Source organism: Gadus chalcogrammus, unplaced genomic scaffold (genome assembly GCF_026213295.1).
Source record: "Gadus chalcogrammus isolate NIFS_2021 unplaced genomic scaffold, NIFS_Gcha_1.0 GACHA040, whole genome shotgun sequence".
Taxonomy (NCBI): domain Eukaryota; kingdom Metazoa; phylum Chordata; class Actinopteri; order Gadiformes; family Gadidae; genus Gadus; species Gadus chalcogrammus.
Genome location: NW_026613475.1, coordinates 44,841 through 61,878, shown reverse-complemented (window position 1 = coordinate 61,878; position 17,038 = coordinate 44,841). Strand labels below are relative to the sequence as shown.

Here is a 17,038-nt window from a genome sequence, read left to right as displayed (position 1 = left end):
GGAGACGGGTGAAGAACATCACAGATCCGTGAGGCTTTGATGACACTGTGGTTAAGGCCCCCATCACCCAGTGTCCAGCGCTGGGATCATCCCAGTCCCCCTCCCCAGCGTCCCATGCTGGGATATCCCAGTCCCCCCCATCACAACCGAGCGTGCCAGTGCTGGGATCATCCCAGTCCCCCCCCATCACCCAGTGTCCCAGTGCGGGATCATCCCAGTCCCCCCCTCACCCGTGGTCCAGTGCTGGGATCATCCCGTCCCCCCCATCACCCAGCGGTCCAGTGCTGGGATCATCCCAGTCCCCCAAATCACCCAGTGTCCTAGTGCTGGGATCATCCGTCCCCCCATCACCCAGCGGTCCAGCGCTGGGATCATCCAGTCCCCCCATCACCCAGCGGTCCAGTGCTGGGATCATCCCAGTCCCCCCCCCCTCCCCCCCCGGCCGGTCTCCTGCCGTCATAGTGAGGTCAAAGGGCACCATGGAGTCTCCTCCAATAGAAGGCTGCGTCCACGCCATCATGGTGTCCTTACCGTACGAGCTCGTCGGCGCAGGTGGCGGCCACGGCCTCCTCAGCCTGCCTCTCGTAGTACTTGATCAGGATGTTCTCCGGCAGAACCTTCTCCAGCTCACACACCGGGTAGGAGCAGGGACACCCCCCCGACATGCAGCTGAGCTCCGACTGCACACACACACACACACACACACACACACACACACACACACACACACCTTATGACATCAGAACTAGATATCTGCGTCCCAGCACCGTGTTCCAACGGGTGCTTCTGAGGAACGTGTAGTGCGTGTAGGTGCGTGTATGTGCAGGTGTGTGTAGGTGTATGTGTAGATGTAAAGGCCTACCTGTCCAGAGCCGAACACGGCCTCCTGAGCGTATTTGACCAGGCACTCTTGGCAGAAGAGGTGGCCGTCGGAGCACTGAGTCATCTTCTCGAAGGCAAACTCTCCGAAGCAGCAGCCGCACTCGATGAGCTGTCCGTCCTGGGGGGAGGGCAGAGTCAGCCGCGGGCCAGAGGTATGGAGGGGGGGTGAGGGACCTTAAAGCCTGCATGCACAACGTGCATACATGTGGAACAACAGATGTCTGGTGTCCGGCACCAGTACAGGCACCAGTACCAGTACAGGCACCAGTACAGGCACCAGTACAGGCACCAGTACAGGCACCAGTACCAGTACAGGCACCAGTACAGGCACCAGTACAGGCACCAGTACAGGCACCAGTACAGGCACCAGTACCAGTACAGGCACCAGTACAGGCACCAGTACCAGTACAGGCACCAGTACAGTACCAGTACAGGTACCGATCACTGAGCCTGATGAAGCCCTGAGGCTACAATGTTGCCAATAGCCTCGTTATTGATACAGTTAGGGTTGGAATACAGTTGGTTTCTTTATGTGATATCTAGGTATACATATGGACATGTTAATACAGCCCAGTGTGTCGAATAGTTAGAAAGAAGGTCATGGACGGGCGATACTGAGTAGAGCGCTTTGATTTAAAAAGAAAAGGAAAGGCCTTCCAGAGAGTCGGCTGAGAGGGAGCATACAGTAATACAGCGTGCACCTCACAGAGCAGCCAGCCATGGTCAACCCATCCTCACCATCTTGTACTCGTCCTCGTTGACCTGCAGAGCCAGCAGGAAGTCCTCATGCTGTGAGGAGAAGAACCACAATCAGACCGCCATCAGGAAGGACAGGAACACGATGCTGGGAGACCAGGGGGACACCAGAGAGAGACCAGGGGGAGACCAGGGGGTGCCCCCAGGGGGGGACCAGGGAGAGACCAGGGAGACACCAGAGAGACACCAGAGAGACACCAGGGAGAGACCAGAGGGACACCAGAGAGAGACCAGAGAGAGACCAGAGAGAGACCAGAGAGAGACCAGGGGGACACCAGAGAGAGACCAGGGAGAGACCAGGGGTGCCACCAGAGAGACCAGGGAGAGACCAGGGGTGCCCCCAGGGAGAGACCAGGGAGAGACCAGAGAGAGACCAGGGGGAGACCAGGGGGAGACCAAGGGGAGAGAGGAGAGAGTGAGGGAGGGAGTGGGGGAGTGAGGGAGAGAGAGAGTGAGTGAGGGAGAGAGAGAGAGTGAGTGAGAGTGAGTGGGGGAGTGAGTGGAAGTGAGTGTGAGTGTGAGTGAGTGGGAGTGTGAGGGAGGGAGGGAGGGAGGGAGGGAGGGAGTGAGGGAGGGAGGGAGCTGGGGTCACCTCCGCGGACTCCTTGGCCCTCCGCTGGTAGAAGGCCAGCTCGGCCTGCAGCGAGGGCTCCAGCGTCCCGTAGGTCCGGAAGTACCGCCGGTCGTTCTCCAGGAAGTACATCCTCTTTTCCAACTTCACATTGCCTGGGGAGAGACACGTGGAGGGTGAGACAGGTGGAGAGACACGTGGAGGGTGAGACAGGTGGAGAGACACGTGGAGGGTGAGACAGGTGGAGAGGAGAGACAGGTGGAGAGACAGTTGGAGAGGAGAGACAGGTGGAGAGACACGTGGAGGGAGAGACAGGTGGAGAGACACGTGGAGGGTGAGACAGGTGGAGAGACACGTGGAGGGTGAGACAGGTGGAGAGGAGAGACAGGTGGAGAGACAGTTGGAGAGGAGAGACAGGTGGAGAGACACGTGGAGGGTGAGACAGGTGGAGAGGAGAGACAGGTGGAGAGACAGTTGGAGAGGAGAGACAGGTGGAGAGACAGTTGGAGAGGAGAGACAGGTGGAGAGACACGTGGAGGGAGAGACAGGTGGAGAGACAGGTGGAGGGAGAGACAGGTGGAGAGACAGTTGGAGAGGAGAGACAGGTGGAGAGACACGTGGAGGGTGAGACAGGTGGAGAGGAGAGACAGGTGGAGAGACAGTTGGAGAGGAGAGACAGGTGGAGAGACACGTGGAGGGAGAGACAGGTGGAGAGACACGTGGAGGGTGAGACAGGTGAGAGGAGAGACAGGTGGAGAGACAGTTGAGAGGAGAGAGCAGGTGGAGAGACACGTGGAGGGAGATACAGGGGGAGAGACACTTGGAGGGTGAGACAGGGTGGAGAGGAGAGACAGGTGGAGAGACAGTTGGAGAGGAGAGACAGTGAGAGACACGGGAGGTGAGACAGTGGAGAGGAGACAGGTGGAGGACAGTTGGAGAGAGAGACAGGTGGAGAGACACTGGGAGGGAGAGACAGGTGGAGAGAACACGTGGAATAGGGTGAACAGGTGGAGAGGGAGACAGGTGGGAGAGACACGTGGAGGGTGAGCACATGTGGAGAGGAGATACAGGGGGAGAGACAGTTGGAGAGGAGAGACAGGTGGAAGAGACACCGTGGAGGGAGAGACAGGTGAGAGACACTGGAGGGTGAGACAGGTGGAGAGGAGAGACAGGTTGGTGAGACAGTTGGAGAGGAGAGACAGGTGGAGAGACACGTGGAGGGTGAGACAGGTGGAGAGGAGAGACAGGTGGAGAGACAGTTGGAGAGGAGAGACAGGTGGAGAGACACGTGGAGGGTGAGACAGGTGGAGAGACAGTTGGAGAGGAGAGACAGGTGGAGAGACACGTGGAGGGTGAGACAGGTGGAGAGACAGTTGGAGAGGAGAGACAGGTGGAGAGACAGGTGGAGGGGAGAGACAGTTGGAGAGACAGGTGGAGAGACAGGTGGAGGGGAGAGACAGGTGGAGGGGAGAGACAGGTGGAGGGGAGAGACAGGTGGAGAGACAGGTGGAGGGGGAGAGACAGGTGGAGGGAGGGTACAGGTGGAGGGAGGGGGAGAGACAGTGGAGGGAGGGGGAGAGACAGGTGGCGGAGGGGTAGAGACAGGTGGAGGGAGAGACAGGTGGAGGGAGGGGGAGAGACAGGTGGAGGGAGGGGTAGAGACAGGTGGAGGGAGGGGAGAGACAGGTGGAGGGAGGGGAAGAGCCAGGTGGAGGAGGTGGTAGAGACAGGTGGAGGGAGGGGAGAGACAGGTGGAGGGAGGGGGAGAGACAGGTGGAGGAGGGGGAGAGACAGGTGGTGGGTGGGGGAGAGACAGGTGGAGGGAGGGGGAGAGACAGGTGGAGGGAGGGGGGGAGACAGTGGAGGGTGGGGAGAGACAGGTGGAGGGAGGGGGAGAGACAGGTGGAGGGAGGGGGAGAGACAGGTGGAGGGAGGGGGAGAGACAGTTGGAGGGAGGGGAGAGACAGGTGGAGGGAGGGGGGAGAGACAGGTGGAGGGAGGGGGAGAGACAGGTGGAGGGAGGGGGAGAGACAGGTGGAGAGTGAGACAGGTGGAGAGTGAGACAGGTGGAGAGTGAGACAGGTGGAGAGTGAGACAGGTGGAGAGTGAGACAGGTGGAGGTGAAGCAGCAGCTCAGCACCCTGGTTCAGTACCCCCCAGTGGCTGCTGTACCCCCGTCCCCTGAGGTGACCCCCTCCCGAGATGCTGCTGCTGTACTGCACCGTGCTCAAACTGGAGGTCCACGTAGCAGCGCTCTGACGCAGTCCTACTCCGCCGTCTCTTCCCCGGGGGGTCTCCAGAGTCCTGCCACTTCTTCAGAGCTCCACATAAGGCCTGGGGGGCAGGGGGGCAGGGGGGCAGGGGGGCAGGGGGGCAGGGTCAGGACAGAGTCTCCAGAGGTACCCCGGGTCCACAGAGACCCAGACATCCCCCAAGGTAACAGGCAGCCAGGGAGAACCTGGTCCAGCACTGTGGACTAGGTGGTGGACCAGGTGGTGGACCAGGTGGTGGACCAGGTGGTGCCCCATCCCAACCCCAGGGGAGCAGGACAGGTCACCCACTGTCTGCAGGCCTCAGCAGCGCCCCCTGGGGCCTGCGTGGCGAGCCTACCTTGCGTGTGATTGCATAGTGTCCCTTGAGTGCGTTGAGGACCCACTTGAGGTCCTGGCAGCTGAGCATCCTGAAGTCGGCCATCAGCAGGTCAGTGGCCTGCATCAGGGCCTCAGGGGGCACGGCGCCCAGACGGCTGAGGTCGAACAGGTCCTCCGTCACCTAGCGGCACACGCACCATCAGCTACCTACAGGCCTCCACCCCCAGCCCTACCACACCATCAGCTACCTACAGGCCTCCACCCCCAGCCCTACCACACCATCAGCTACTACAGGCCTCCACCCCCCAGCCCTACCACACCATCAGCTACCTACAGGCCTCCACCCCCAGCCCTACCACACCATCAGCTACCTACAGGCCTCCACCCCCAGCCCTACCACACCATCAGCTACCTACAGGCCTCCACCCTCCCAGCCCTACCACACCATCAGCTACCTACAGGCCTCCACCCTCACCAGCCCTACCACAACCATCAGCTACCTACAGGCCTCCACCCTCCCAGCCCTACCACACCATCAGCTACCTACAGGCCTCCACCCTCCAAACACTACACGCACCATCAGCTACCTACAGGCCTCCACCCCCAGCCCTACCACACCATCAGCTACCTACAGGCCTCCACCCCCAGCCCTACCACACCATCAGCTACCTACAGGCCTCCACCCCCAGCCCTACCACACCATCAGCTACCTACAGGCCTCCACCCTCAGCCCTACCACACCATCAGCTACCTACAGGCCTCCACCCCCAGCCCTACCACACCATCAGCTACCTACAGGCCTCCACCCTCCCAGCCCTACCACACCATCAGCTACCTACAGGCCTCCACCCTCAGCCCTACCACACCATCAGCTACCTACAGGCCTCCACCCTCAGCCCTACCACACCATCAGCTACCTACAGGCCTCCACCCTCCCAGCCCTACCACACCATCAGCTAACCTACAGGCCTCCACCCTCCCAGCCCTACCACACCATCAGCTACCTACAGGCCTCCACCCTCCCAGCCCTACCACACCATCAGCTACCTACAGGCCTCCACCCTCCAAACACTACACGCACCATCAGCTACCTACAGGCCTCCACCCTCCCAGCCCTACCACACCATCAGCTACCTACAGGCCTCCACCCTCCAAACACTGACACGCACCATCAGCTACCTACAGGCCTCCACCCTCCCAGCCCTACCACACCATCAGCTACCTACAGGCCTCCACCCTCCCAGCCTACCACACCATCAGCTACCTACAGGCCTCCACCCTCAGCCCTACCACACCATCAGCTACCTACAGGCCTCCACCCTCCCACACCATCAGCTACCTACAGGCCTCCACCCTCCCAGCCCTACCACACCATCAGCTACCTACAGGCCTCCACCCTCCCAGCCCTACCACACCATCAGCTACCTACAGGCCTCCACCCTCCCAGCCCTACCACACCATCAGCTACCTACAGGTCCTCCACCCTCCCAGCCCTACCACACCAGCAGCTACCTACAGGCCTCCACCCTCCCAGCCCTACCACACCATCAGCTACCTACAGGCCTCCACCCTCCAACACTACACGCACCATCAGCTACCTACAGGCCTCCACCCTCCCAGCCCTACCACACCATCAGCTACCTACAGGCCTCCACCCTCCCAGCCCTACCACACCATCAGCTACCTACAGGCCTCCACCCTCAGCCCTACCACACCATCAGCTACCTACAGGCCTCCACCCTCCCAGCCCTACCTCAGCCCCCCCCCACCCTACCTCAGCCTCCTGCTCTCCAGACTCCAGCAGGATGCTGGTGGGGGCGGGGGGAGCGGCCTGTCTCCTGGGATAGGCTGGGTTCTCCAGCAGCATGTTACAGATCCTGATGGGATAGGGACAGGGTCAGTACACACACACACACACACACACACACACACACACACACACACACACACACACACACACACACACACACACACACACACACACACACACACACACACACACACCACACACACACACACACACACACACACACCAGTGCTGCAGAAGTCATCCTTACACATTCAGGTCGGTGACATTGTTCTGCTGGATGAGTTCAGCCACATGGTCGCTCTGCACATCAGGGAAGAGATCCAGCTGGAGAGGACAGGATTACTGACACCATGTACACCACCAGGTTCACCCACTGCACCCCACCCCCTGGACACACCCAGTGGGCGTGGCCCCCGGTCCACTAACCCCCTGAAGGGCCCCTCTGGTCCACTAACCCTCTGAAGGGCCCCTCTGGTCCACTAACCCCCTGAATGCCCCCTCTGGTCCACAAACCCCCTGAAGGGCCCCTCTGGTCCACTAACCCCCTGAAGGGCCCCTCTGGTCCACTAACCCCCTGAAGGGCCCTCTGGTCCACTAACCCCCTGAAGGGCCCCTCTGGTCCACTAACCCTCTGAAGGGCCCCTCTGGTCCACTAACCCCCTGAATGCCCCCTCTGGTCCACTAACCCCCTGAAGGGCCCCTCTGGTCCACTAACCCCCTGAAGGGCCCCTCTGGTCCACTAACCCCCTGAAGGGCCCCTCTGGTCCACTAACCCCTGAAGGGCCCCTCTGGTCCACTAACCCCCTGAAGGGCCCCTCTGGTCCACTAACCCCCTGAAGGGCCCCTCTGGTCCACTAACCCCCTGAAGGGCCCCTCTGGTCCACTAACCCCCTGAAGGGCCCCTCTGGTCCACTAACCCCCTGAATGCCCCCTCTGGTCCACAAACCCCCTGAAGGGCCCCTCTGGTCCACTAACCCCCTGAAGGGCCCCTCTGGTCCACTAACCCCCTGAAGGGCCCCTCTGGTCCACTAACCCTCTAGTCCACTAACCCTCTAGTCCACTAACCCTCTGAAGGGCCCCTCTGGTCCACTAACCCTCTGAAGGGCCCCTCTGGTCCACTAACCCTCTGGTCCACTGAAGGGCCCCTCTGGCCCACTAACCCTCTGAAGGGCCCCTCTGGTCCACTAACCCCCTGAAGGGCCCCTCTGGTCCACTAACCCCCTGAAGGGCCCCTCTGGTCCACTAACCCCCTGAAGGGCCCCTCTGGTCCACTAACCCCCTGAAGGGCCCCTCTGGTCCACTAACCCTCTAAAGGGCCCCTCTGGTCCACTAACCCCCTGAAGGGCCCCTCTGGTCCACTAACCCCCTGAAGGGCCCCTCTGGTCCACTAACCCCCTGAAGGGCCCCTCTGGTCCACTAACCCCCTGAAGGGCCCCTCTGGTCCACTAACCCCCTGAAGGGCCCCTCTGGTCCGCTAACCCCCTGAAGGGCCCCTCTGGTCCACTAACCCTCTGAAGGGCCCCTCTGGTCCACTAACCCCCTGAAGGGCCCCTCTGGTCCACTAACCCTCTGAAGGGCCCCTCTGGTCCACTAACCCCCTGAAGGGCCCCTCTGGTCCACTAACCCTCTGAAGGGCCCCTCTGGTCCACTAACCCCCTGAAGGGCCCCTCTGGTTCTTCTGGCCTGCTGCTACTCACCACTCCGGCCATCAGGGCTCTGACGTGGGGCGGCAGCTCGGGTCGGGCCCCCCCAGGTCCGTCCTGCGGCGCTGAGGGGCCCGGCCTGGCGTCCTCCAGCCTGGGAATGTCTGCTGGGGCCGGGGGGGGCGGCACCGGGGGGGGCGGCACCGGGGGGGGCGGCAACACTGGGGCCGCTGGAGCCCTGGCTGGGGTCGGGTTTGCAGCCGGAGCCAGAATGAAATGCGCCTGCCTGAGGATGGGGGGTCTGGGGCGGACCAGGGCGGCGAGGGGGGCCCCGGCCTGGGGGGGGGCGCTGGGGGCCCCGGCCTGGGGGGGGGGGTTGAGCTGGGCCTCCCCGGGGGCCTGGCTCCCCAGCCTGATACGGTGGCCCACCTCAGGGGGGCCCAGTCTCTCTGGGGCAGCGGCTATCAGCACCGCCGGGGGGGCCGCAGGTCTGACCTGGGGGGCGGGGGGGGCCGCAGGTCTGACCTGGGGGGCGCGTGGGGCCGGGGCCTGGGGTGGGGCCTGGGGTGGGGCCTGGGGTGGGGCCTGGGGTGGGGCAAATGTGTGCACTGTCGCCACAATGTGGATAGGGCCCCGCCCGCGGGGCTGGGGCAGGGCAGCCGGGGGCCCCGTGGGGGGGCCGGGCACAGTGGGGCCCTGCAGCATCCCGGGCTGCGGGGCGGCGGCCAGCTGGCCCTGGGCCCCTCCCATCTGGATCCGCTGGGTCTGGGTGGAGGCGCTAGAGCTAGCCTGAGGGCTGTGGCGAGCGGCGCTAGTGCTAGCGGTGCTAGTGCTAGCCTGAGGGCTGTGGCGAGCGGCGCTAGTGCTAGCGGTGCTAGTGCTAGCCTGAGGGCTGTGGCGAGCGGCGCTAGTGCTAGCGGTGCTAGTGCTAGCCTGAGGGCTGTGGCGAGCGGCGCTAGTGCTAGCGGTGCTAGTGATAGCCTGAGGGCTGTGGCTAGCGGCGCTAGTGCTAGCGGTGCTAGTGCTAGCCCGAGGCCTGTGGCTAGCGGTGCTAGTGCTAGCGGTGCTAGTGCTGGCCTGAGGGCTGTGGTGAGCAGTGCTAGTGCTAGCGGCGCTTGTGCTGGCCTGAGGGCTGTGGCGTGGCTCCGTGTGTTCTATGGAGTCATGGCGGGTCCGAGGGGCAGGCGGCCGTTGGGGGGCCCCCGAGGTGCCCGAGGTGCTTGGAAGGCGGGCGTCATCCCAGATGCTGGAGGTAGAGGGGGTGACCGGCGTAGGGGGCGGGGCCTCCACCTTAATGAGGCGGGCGGTGACGGCACGCGAGCCGGAAGGGCCCGGCTGCTCCGCCGAGGCCGGGTTAGGGCCTCGCAGCGGGTGGAGAGGGAGGTCGCCACACCAGGGGGCGGCCGGGCGGATCAGGTGTCTTCGTGACGGAGTCAGAGACTGTTCAGGGAGTCACAGGGAGACAGAGGGAGTCACAGGGAGTCACAGGGAGACAGAGGGAGACAGAGGGAGTCACAGGGAGACAGAGGGAGTCACAGGGAGACAGAGGGAGTCACGGGGAGCCACAGGGAGACAGAGGGAGCCACAGGGAGTCACAGGGAGACGGAGGGAGTCACAGGGAGTCACAGGGAGACAGAGGGAGTGACAGGGAGACAGAGGGAGTCACAGGGAGGCAGAGGGAGTCACAGGGAGTCACAGGGAGACGGAGAGAGTCACAGGGAGTCACAGGGAGTCACGGGGAGACAGAGGGAGACACAGGGATTCACGGGGAGACAGAGGGAGACAGAGGGAGTCACAGGGAGACAGAGGGAGTCACAGGGAGTCACAGGGAGACAGAGGGAGACAGAGGGAGTCACAGGGAGACAGAGGGAGTCACAGGGAGTCACGGGGAGACAGAGGGAGACAGAGGGCTTCACGGGGAGACAGAGGGAGTCACAGGGAGGCAGAGGGAGTCACAGGGAGACAGAGGGAGTCACAGGGAGGCAGAGGGAGTCACAGGGAGATGGAGAGAGTCACAGGGAGTCACAGGGAGACGGAGGGAGTCACAGGGAGACACGGGGAGACGGGGGGAGACACAGGGAGACAGAGGGAGTCACGGGGAGACAGAGGGAGTCACAGGGAGACAGAGGGAGTCACAGGGAGTCACAGGGAGTCACAGGGAGACAGAGGGAGTCACGGGGAGACACGGGGGAGTCACAGGGAGACAGAGGGAGACAGGGAGTCAGGGGGAGAGACAGGGAGACAGAGGGAGTAACAGGGAGACAGAGGGAGTAACAGGGAGACAGAGGGAGACACAGGGAATCAGAGGGAGACACAGGGAATCAGAGGGAGACACAGGGAGAGAGAGGGAGACACAGGGAGAGACAGGGAGACACAGGGAGAGACAGGGAGACAGGGGGAGACACAGGGGGAGACAGGGAGTCAGGGGGAGGGACCTCACACTGGGATTCTATTGGACCATTATGTGACCGAAGGACCAAAGAGGCAGATGACTGATAGAAGGGTTAGGGTTAGGGTTAGGGTTCCTCAGAGAGAAGGACCTACCTCAAGGATGCGGACGTCGTCGTCTGTGTCTTCGGGGATCAGCACGGGGCGGCCCAAGACCAGGTTGAGCGGTTCGTCGTCCGAGTCGTCAGAGATGGTGATGAACTCCTTCCTCCGCAAGCGCCGGCCTGGGGAGGAACAAGGAGGTCATCCTGAATGTTAAACAGCGGGTATTGGTTGAGGCATGAGGCCCAGGCCTAACTAATGCCGCTTTTCCACCGGGGGTAGGCTTCGGACCCAGCCCGCCTCAGCCCAGTAGTGAGGGCGCGGTATAGCCCAGCTCAGTTACGGCTCGCGGCTCCACAGCCGACAGTACCCTGGTGGTAGGGCGGGGTTTAGGCCGGATGGCGATAGCCGCGGCAGCTACGTAAGCATCGTGACCTCATAGCTAGCAACCCGACACAGTGTAGCCTGCTAAAAAATCCAAGGAAAAATAATAATGCGCACAATGAAAAAAAAAGAGGTGGAAATGGGCCATAAACGGTCTTGTACTGTAAACACTGTTTATGACATCTTCAGACTCAAATCTGAAGTCTGCTCGGATCAAGCCCAGTTGTTGCGGTAGGACAGGTAAACATAGTTTAAATAATAGTAGATAACGCAACTAAATGGAGAAAGTATCAGCAGTGCCTTTCCAAATGTCGTCAAATCTTAAAACGTCAGCCCTCACAGTAAAGCAATAAACTAAATGATACCCCAAGGTTTAGATGAACGAGCATACAGCAATGTATCCAAAGTGACGTCAGTCACCACGCTACACCTTCTATTGGCCAATAAGGTAGGGTATGGTAGGATTAGGTTAAGTGTTGGAAGAGGCGGCCTTCCCATTAAGCGCTCACCTTGACTGCGGTGGACGTTGAAGCTCGCCAGGTGAATGACGTCGTCATCCCCTCCGCCTGCTCCGTCAGCCATGGGGTGAAGTGAGGGACGTGTTCCTGAAGCGGCTCACACAGCTCGTCTCCACAGCTCAGTCACCATCTGCCCGCATTAGACCCATGTGAGCCGTTAAACATACTGAGACTATCGCCCCATACATGTCCTTTTAATGGTCTGGTAACACCAACTGCCTACTTTATGGTAGTACTGGAAAACCTTTTGTTTCACTTACCGTTAACAGTCGTACTTGGTACAAGGATAATTATTTTACTTATAAGGAACCCATCCTAGCCTGGTTACAGACAGACGGCTCAGTTTAAAGTGTATAAAGTTAGTCTCCTTGGTGACAGTCGCTAGACTCACAGATAAAGCTTAAACTTGTGTGTCTTTCCTCTCCCTGATGACGGCTAAAGTAAACCCACACGCTCAGAGACTTCAGATGGGAGCTAACGCTACCTGGCGAGCTAACGGTAGCTCAACGTGAGCATGCAAACCGAAAGCTATCTCTGGAGAAGCTCGTGGGCGGAAAGGGAGAATGAATTCATGCTGACGTCGATACAATAAATGGATGGTACTTTCCAGAAGAGTTTAGTATAGATTTGGACAGACGCGGAAACGAAAACAAACTCCCCCAGCGCTAGCATCACAGGCTACCGTACAGCTAGCATCACAGGCTACCGTACAGCAGAGTCGTCGGCTCCGAGGCTTCACGTCTCGAGCGGTGTCTGTCTGGCGCTAATTGGACGCGCGACGTGTGGGTTGTATGGTGCGTTCCAGGCAACCCGTTTCCCGTGTTTTCACAACCGTCTACCCGTGAAAGTGCCTTGGAACGGCAGTCAAACCGGCAACTCACTAGCCGTGAACTCGTACCAGATCGATGTTCTCAAAGTTCCTGCTCGTAACTGACGGGCTAAAAAGTGTCCCTGGAACGCAGCATTAAATTCATCGGTTGAAACGTTGAATCCACCTGACCTCCAATCACCTGAGCTCAAGTGACGCCAGCTCACCGTTCACCACGGACAGTAACAATAATAACACCGGCGGAATGCCAGATTACCCCGTGGACCGTGGTGTAAACATTACATGTCACTCACCGTCACGACCGGAATAAAAGCACCTTTCACCTGACTAATCAGGTGATTAATCGGGTGAATAATTGGGTGATTAATCAGGAGCTCTATGTGCTCAGCGCCAGAGATTAGAGCTCTTGTTTTTACCTCAGCTGATCACAGCCGGGAGCTGCCAGCTCAGGGTGAAGGAAACTCCACAGCCGACGGACCCCTGCCTTTATAGACTGAGACTAACTAACTACTAACTATCCGCTGAAGAGAACTATACAACATGTACATTACCTTGGTTTACAATACCGGACAGCCAATGCGCCAAAGAGCCTCACGTCTACATTCTTCGGAAAGGGAAACAAACTGCCAAAACAGAGTTGTTGGCCGCGTCACCGGAACCCCAAGGGCCGCTGGGAGATGTAGTCCAACGTCTCTCAGTAGAGTGCGCTAGCGAAGTGGCTCTCAACTGGAGTTACGCGTACCCCTAGGGGTTATTTAGAGTACTGCAGGGGTTAGGCTTGGTGTTTAAATTCTGAAAGCTAGACAAAAGAAAATCTAGAAAATGGAGTTGTTGAAATGTAAATCTGAATACAGAGACGAGAATCTGTGAAAAAGAAAAGTGCATCCAGAAACACAAAAATGTCCTCAGTTTAGGAGGAATATATTAGACTGTGATGCACCTCTACCTGCTCTGACCCTGGAGGGGGCCCCCTCTAACGGCTCTGACCCTGGAGGGGGTCCCCTCTACCGGCTCTGACCCTGGAGGGGGCCCCCTCTACCTGCTCTGACCCTGGAGGGGGTCCCCTCTACCTGCTCTGACCCTGGAGGGGGTCCCCTCTACCTGCTCTGACCCTGGAGGGGGTCCCCTCTACCTGCTCTGACCCTGGAGGGGCCCCCCTCTACCTGCTCTGACCCTCCCTGGGGGGGGTCCCCTCTACCTGCTCTGACCCTCCCTGGAGGGGGTCCCCTCTACCTGCCCCTCCCCTCCCTGGAGGGAGTCCCCTCTACCTGCCCCTCCCCTGGAGGGAGTCCCCTCTACCTGCTCTGACCCTCCCTGGAGGGGGTCCCCTCTACCTGCCCCTCCCCTGGAGGGAGTCCCCTCTACCTGCTCTGACCCTCCCCTGGCGTTTGGCTTCTGTGGGGAGGAATTAGCCATCAGTTGCATGAAGCACAGGCCCATGGTTCTCACTAAATGTTCATGTACACTTCCAAACACTTCCAAATAGACTGCTGTTACGGTGTCCAATATACATCAAATCAGCAGCCTTTGGACAACCCAACATAAAGACAGACGACAGGGTTTTGGGGAAAAACAATGTTTTATGGTTGACAGTGATCTTAAGGTTTCGCAAAAGTGAAACAAGTAACAGCAACAAAAAAAAAAAACATTGGCAGAAAAGGCCTAGGTGGTTACCCACATAACTGAAAGGAAAAAACCTCACGCTAACTGCCTGGGAGGTTCAGCTTATCTAACTTCTGTGCCCGACAGCGGACAAAATGAAACAGTGGAAACTGTATAGCTACGCTTGGTCTTGCCTGAACGTGCAGAAAGTAACAACCAAGGGTAACAAGAAATATGATATCTTTAACAAAAAGGACAAAAGGTACAAGTGTGTCAGCGTCTGCGCTGAGATGAGAGAGAGAGAGAGCCTCCATCTTCCACTTGTCTTTATATGTGTGGGGGCGGCGCCAATAATCAGGGCGAGCCAACCAGCAACCTGCAGCCACATTGCTCCGCCTCCAGGAGGTCATTGATATGATTGAGTGCAGGAGGCAAAAGCAAGACATTATAATGGATATTGTTATGGAAGTGGGTACTCAGCTGAATACTCCATAAATATCTTTGCGCTGTCTTTGTGACGTCAAAATGTACAAGCCCTTTATTGCACCTTTTACTGTTCTGACAATTTAGCCTATTTCAACATATTAACCAACTTTTCCCAAAACTCCAGTCTTTCCAGTCTTCCATAGTGGGCCTACAGGTTGTATTGAGGCCTTTCTAGACTTACCCTGGTGTTATTCGCTGTTTACAGCCTACACTCAAATACTGACAATGAGTGAGAAACGCTAACAAATCCTATGTTGATCCTCAGCGACTGAGGAGGGACTGAGCTGCTCTGTAAAATGATGGGTAGCTGCTTTGGATCACTTGATCTGCCAAGACTCTTCAAACTGATGTTCGGCCCTTCCAGGCTGACATCCAACAGCGTCTCAACTCAAATTGTAACGGCATTAAATGGTGAGAGAGACAGCAGCACAGTGACTCAAACCCTGCGGCTCAACGGCCATTGAGCACGAGGATTCCACTGGATCGGTGGGTTGAGTGGCTTCACGATGAGGCCAGAGGGTAACTCTTCATCCGCTCGAAGATAATCCTCTCATCTGCTCAATGATAATCCTCTCATCTGCTCAAAGATAATCCTCTCATCTGCTCACTGATTATCATCTCATCTGCTCAAAGATAATCCTCTCATCTGCTCAAAGATAATCCTCTCTTCTGCTCATCATCTCATCTGCTCAAAGATAATCATCTCATCTGCTCAAAGATAATCCTCTCATCTGCTCAAAGATAATCCTCTCATCTCAACAACCCTGAATCCCTGCCCGTGAATTCTGACCCCGATTGGCTCATCTGAACCCCCTCCAGGGCGCTCCCCCACTGGTTCCACCACTCCTCCTCCTCCTCCTCCAGCCCTGTGGCCGGGAGGTTGTTACCCAGCTGCAGCAGCAGCAGTGAGGGTCCCAGGGCTGACCTCTGACCTGGAGAACCCATCCATCAATAAGGGGAATGGATATAGAACATAACTCTGCACCCAATCTCCTGAATGTATCCTGCCAATAGTCTGTTTAATCTTCTCCACTCTGGAAAGCGGTACAGGGCTATTATGTCCAAATCATCAATCACCTCCACAGTTTTCTCCCCCAAGCAATAGCCCTCCTAAATAACTCTTAAACTTGGACACCATTGCACTTTAATTTTATTTAACACTGAACTATCTCCATTCCCATTAATTTATTGCTAATATTGGTACTGTTTGTCCTTGTATTGTGTTTGTCTTTTAGTTTTACTGTGTGTTGCCTGCATGGAGACCAAATCAAATTCCTAATATCTGCTTACATGGCAAAATAAAGTTGAATTGAATTGTATCAAAAGGTGGAGCTCTGGTTGGACGAGGATTGTCCAGTTCAGCTCGTGGTTCTACCAGCTCCTGTGGAGAAGGGACCTGGTGTCTGGGTTAGGGTTGGACCTGGTGTCTGGGTTAGGGTTGGACCTGGTGTCTGGGTTAGGGTTGGACCTGGTGTCTGGGTTAGGGTTGGACCTGGTGTCTGGGTTAGGGTTGGACCTGGTGTCTGGGTTAAGGTTGGACCTGGTGTCTGGGTTAGGGTTGGACCTGGTGTCTGGGTTAGGGTTGGACCTGGTGTCTGGGTTAGGGTTGGACCTGGTGTCTGGGTTAGGGTTGGACCTGGTGTCTGGGTTAGGGTTGGACCTGGTGTCTGGGTTAGGGTTGGACCTGGTGTCTGGGTTAGGGTTGGACCTGGTGTCTGGGTTAGGGTTGGACCTGGTGTCTGGGTTAGGGTTGGACCTGGTGTCTGGGTTAGGGTTGGACCTGGTGTCTGGGTTAGGGTTGGACCTGGTGTCTGGGTTAGGGTTGGACCTGGTGTCTGGGTTAGGGTTGGACCTGGTGTCTGGGTTAGGGTTGGACCTGGTGTCTGGGTTAGGGTTGGACCTGGTGTCTGGGTTAGGGTTGGACCTGGTGTCTGGGTTAGGGTTGGACCTGGTGTCTGGGTTAGGGTTGGACCTGGTGTCTGGGTTAGGGTTGGACCTGGTGTCTGGGTTAGGGTTGGACCTGGTGTCTGGGTTAGGGTTGGACCTGGTGTCTGGGTTAGGGTTGGACCTGGTGTCTGGGTTAGGGTTGGACCTGGTGTCTGGGTTAGGGTTGGACCCAGCGCGGGCTACATGCTACAGGGTCGGTGTGGGGAATGAGCCTGGGACCGGTTGGGGATCAGTGGGACAGAGGATTAAAGCTTTTGCATGATGCTATTGCAGGTAGACGGGTAGGGCGCCGGCAGGCTGGTGAGCCAAACCATGGCTGGTTTATTACCGGCCCTAACCCAGGGCCTAACCCCACAGCAGAGCATTTTCATTTGATAAAAATGAATGTCACTAAATTGCAATCACACACACACACACTGCCTTAATTTAATGAGTGGGTAATGACCTTGTTAAAGTGTCGTCACTCCCACCATAGCAATGCTTCAACAAAAATACTTTACTATTAATTTAGATTAATAAATATTGCAGT

The 17,038-nt window shown here is 58.1% G+C and overlaps 1 protein-coding gene across 1 annotated transcript; it reads right to left on the bottom strand.

The window, feature by feature from the left end:
• Positions 1-527: 527 nt before the first annotated feature.
• Positions 528-13,009, bottom strand: LOC130378005 (nascent polypeptide-associated complex subunit alpha, muscle-specific form-like). Its single transcript, XM_056584945.1, has 13 exons — positions 12,357-13,009; positions 11,637-11,775; positions 10,798-10,925; positions 8,683-9,693; positions 8,308-8,589; positions 6,858-6,934; positions 6,575-6,677; positions 4,820-4,981; positions 4,432-4,543; positions 2,231-2,364; positions 1,621-1,671; positions 863-1,000; positions 528-680 (listed from the first exon to the last, which is right to left on the bottom strand). The coding sequence occupies exons 2-13, from the start codon at positions 11,707-11,709 to the stop codon at positions 528-530; spliced, it is 2,424 nt and encodes an 807-aa protein (XP_056440920.1). The 5' UTR covers positions 11,710-11,775; positions 12,357-13,009.
• Positions 13,010-17,038: the final 4,029 nt, after the last annotated feature.

Coding starts and splice junctions, on each gene's coding strand:
- LOC130378005 (XM_056584945.1), bottom strand. CDS start 11,709: ATGGCTGACGGAGCAGGCGGAGGGGATGACGACGTCATTCACCTGGCG. Junction 9,694..10,797: donor ACGACGTCCGCATCCTTGAG/GTAGGTCCTTCT, acceptor CTCCCTGAACAG/TCTCTGACTCCGTCACGAAG. Junction 6,678..6,857: donor AATGTCACCGACCTGAATGT/GTAAGGATGACT, acceptor CTATCCCATCAG/GATCTGTAACATGCTGCTGG.